Here is a 3,601-nt window from a genome sequence, read left to right as displayed (position 1 = left end):
AGATAGGATAAGTGGTAGCAGCATACTTTAAAATTGCTTCATAACATTTCTAATATATTGACAAATTTGTGATTCTCAGTGTTCTGTGATATAAATAGATTTATTTATTCCAATAGACTGAAACATGAAATACTTCTTACTTTTCTTGATGGAACATTCAGTGGAATAATTAATAGATACATCCTAAATTCTCTTGGGTAATAATGTGCAATAATTTGTTTACCCATGAATCACATTTAAACTTCAATATGATGAGTCTCAAGAGAGTAAAAAAGAAAAGCATACTTAAATCTACCCAATGACAACTTACAAGACTGAATCAGTAGACTGCTGATTCTCCATTAAGGTAAGCAGAAACATACAGTGAATATCTGTGAATTTTTTGAAGATTGCATAGATTAAACTGGGCTATCTCCAACGAAGATCCAAGTGGGCTTTTAATCTACCAAAGTCTTAACTTTCATCTATACCCTTTGGTAATATAGTATCTAGAGATAATTTGTTATTAATTTTAGACAGTTACTATTTAAAAAATCAGTTTATGAAAAAATGCACCTTGACCAATGTCAGCCTTTTCATCATTCTTCTCTATTGCTTCCTACTCCTAGCCTCCCCTCAATTTTCCTAGTTTCATAGGAAATTCCTTGAATATTATGATTTCATTCTCCTCCCTTTCTCTCTTCATTTGTGTACCCACATTCCCTTAACCTTCTCCCAACCCCATCTCAAGTACCAGCTTCTTGGTATTCATTCTGTTGGATTTGAGTTATTTTTCTAAGGAATTAAACCATTTGAATTCTCCCCTGTATAAACCACATTTGCATTAATATGTTTGTGAACACTTGCATATAACCTTATATGAATTTATTTTTGTATTTATATTGATTTTTATTGTATATAACCTCTTTGAGCAATTAATAGACACCTAAAAATTAATGATGGTAGTATAAAACAGATCCTGTCTGTTGTGTGGGTGAAAGTTGAAGTGGGAAATGGAGAAGTGGGAGGAGTGTAGAGGGTGAATATTTTCAAAATACTTCATATAATGTATGTACAAATGGAACAGTGGAAATTGTTGGTATTAATTTGGGCAGGATTAGGGGGTGAAGGAAAATGAGAGAGGATGATGGGAGCAAATCTGATCAAGGACATGTCCAGACATGTCACCATAAAACCCTTTTTACAACTAATTATTGGCCAGAAAAATGTGGAAGAAATATTTCTCCCTTTGCAACATACTGTCCATCAGAGGGTTTGATATTTAGAAGTGTTATGCAAACCATAATAATATGTATGTGCTGCTTATTTCTAGACCACTTTAGCTTTCAGGGTTAACTTTCTTCTCCAGTCATCTAGTTGAATAAGAACCTTTGCCTGTTATTTTTACCCAATGTTGCTCCCATACATTCCTTATTTCCAATCAACTCAAGGTGCCCTTCCTGGAGAAATAATGTGTCACAGTGTTTACAAGGTAAGAGTCATAAGACAGAGAAGCTTTATTTGAATTGGAGTTCTACCATTTAGATAGGATTGACCTTTGCTAAGTTATCCTGCTCTTTAAGCATCAGTTTCCCTACTTGTTAAATGTGGATTTTTGTTACAAATGGATCCTTAGAAAGTCATATAGACTGTATGAATTCATATGAAAAGCAAGTAGATTGCCTAGCACATGTTGTATTTCTTATAATTTCCAACTTTGTATTCTTCTTGTGTTTGCGCTTTCTTGTGTTTCTTCCTTAAATGTCTATAAATGTTCAGTCAAGTCCTTATTGTTCAGAAGAGGTATGTTTGGCTTGGAGATGATGACAAACATCAATTCAATATGAAAAAAGTAAACATGGCAAAAACAGACAATGATACAGCAAAATTCTAAAATGAACATGAACCATCACTTTTGTATTTAATAGTTAGAAGCATATGTCTAATGTTCGAGGATTTTCTAACTATTCTCCAACTGATCATAATTCATGTGGAACAAGGAGCATATTTTTTCTCATTTCTCCTTTCTTTCCACAGAGGTAATGACAGTAAGATTTGGCTTATGATATAAGTGTGAATGTCTTTTTTGATAAGTTACTTAAAAAATTAAAAGTTTCCAGGAGCCATTGGCTCAGATCTGTAATCCTCACTATTTAGGAGGCTGAGATCTGAGGATCGAGGTTCAAAGCCAGCCCAGTCAAGGAAAGTCCTTTAGATTCTTATCTCTATTTCCAATTAACAACCAGAAAACCAGAAGTGATGCTGTGGCTCAAAGTGGTAGAGTGCTAGCCTTGAGCTGAAGACCTCAGGGACAGTGTTCTGGCCCAGAGTTTAAGCTGACCAACAACAAAAAAAAAAAAAAGAAAGAAAGAAAGAAAAGGAAAAAAAGCTATTTTAAAAATAGATGTTTGATATAACTCAAAGGAATTGGGATTAAACTAATCATTCCAATATTTACTTGTTATTGAGCATACTACCAACATTTCAAAGGAGGAATGAATGAATGAGTGCCAGTGCTGATATGTGTTGCTTTTGGCCTGATAATTATTGGCGGTTTGAGAGAAAGAAACTGTCCTATTTATCATAGACTTGGCTATGAATTATCTTAGATGGCAGAATTTTATATATAATTCCTAATGATTTTATACTTTAGGGTGCCACAATGAATCAGATGGAGAAATTCAATAACACCATAGTACCACAAGTCACAGAATTTATTCTCTTGGGGATCACCAACAAACCCTATCTGCAAGTGCCACTCTTCGGGATCTTTCTCACCATATACATGGTCACAGTGATGGGCAATCTCGGCATGATTGTCCTCACCCATGCTGACTCTAAGCTCCATACCCCGATGTATTTTTTCCTTAGACATTTGTCAATCACTGACCTTGGTTATTCCACTGTCATTGGACCAAAGATGATGATCAACTTTGTGGTGTGCAAGAATATTATTTCCTTCAATGGATGTGCCATCCAGCTGGCATTCTTTGAGATTTTCATCATCAGTGAATTGTTCATTCTCTCTGCCATGGCCTATGATCGATTCGTAGCCATCTGCAAACCTCTTCTCTACGTGATCATCATGTCGGAGAAAGTGTGCTGGGGCTTAGTCCTTACTTCTTATCTCTACAGCACTTTTGTGTCTCTATTGCTCACGGTTAAGTTGTTTACTTCATCCTTCTGTGGGACTAATGTTATCCGTTACTTTTACTGCGATTGTCTTCCTCTGATATCTATGCTCTGCTCTGACACACATGAACTAGAACTAATCATTTTGGTTTTCTCAGGTTGTAATTTGCTCTCCTCCCTCTTGATTGTCCTCATATCCTACTTGTTTATTCTTGTGGCCATTCTCAGAATGAACTCAGCAGAAGGGAGATACAAGGCCTTCTCCACCTGCAGCTCACATCTCACAGTGGTGGTTGTGTTCTATGGGACATTATTGTTTATTTACCTGAAGCCCAAATCCAGTCATGCTTTTGATGTTGATAAAATGGCTTCTGTGTTTTACACCTTAGTCATTCCTATGCTGAATCCATTGATCTACAGTCTAAGGAATAAAGAAGTGAAAGATGCTCTAAGGAGAGCATTAACTTATAAATGCAAAATCCTCACTTAA

At 35.6% G+C, this 3,601-nt stretch overlaps 1 protein-coding gene across 1 annotated transcript; it reads left to right on the top strand.

The window, feature by feature from the left end:
* The first annotated feature begins 2,641 nt into the window (after positions 1-2,641).
* Or8k1 (olfactory receptor family 8 subfamily K member 1) lies at positions 2,642-3,601 on the top strand. The gene has a single exon (XM_070031871.1). The coding sequence runs from the start codon at positions 2,642-2,644 to the stop codon at positions 3,599-3,601; it is 960 nt and encodes a 319-aa protein (XP_069887972.1).

The sequence above is a fragment of the Dipodomys merriami genome, unplaced genomic scaffold (assembly GCF_024711535.1).
Source record: "Dipodomys merriami isolate MVZ:Mamm:240054 unplaced genomic scaffold, mDipMer1.0.p SCAF_21, whole genome shotgun sequence".
NCBI classification, from domain to species: domain Eukaryota; kingdom Metazoa; phylum Chordata; class Mammalia; order Rodentia; family Heteromyidae; genus Dipodomys; species Dipodomys merriami.
Note: the sequence above shows the minus strand (reverse complement) of the source record. Positions and strands in the feature narration are given on the sequence as shown.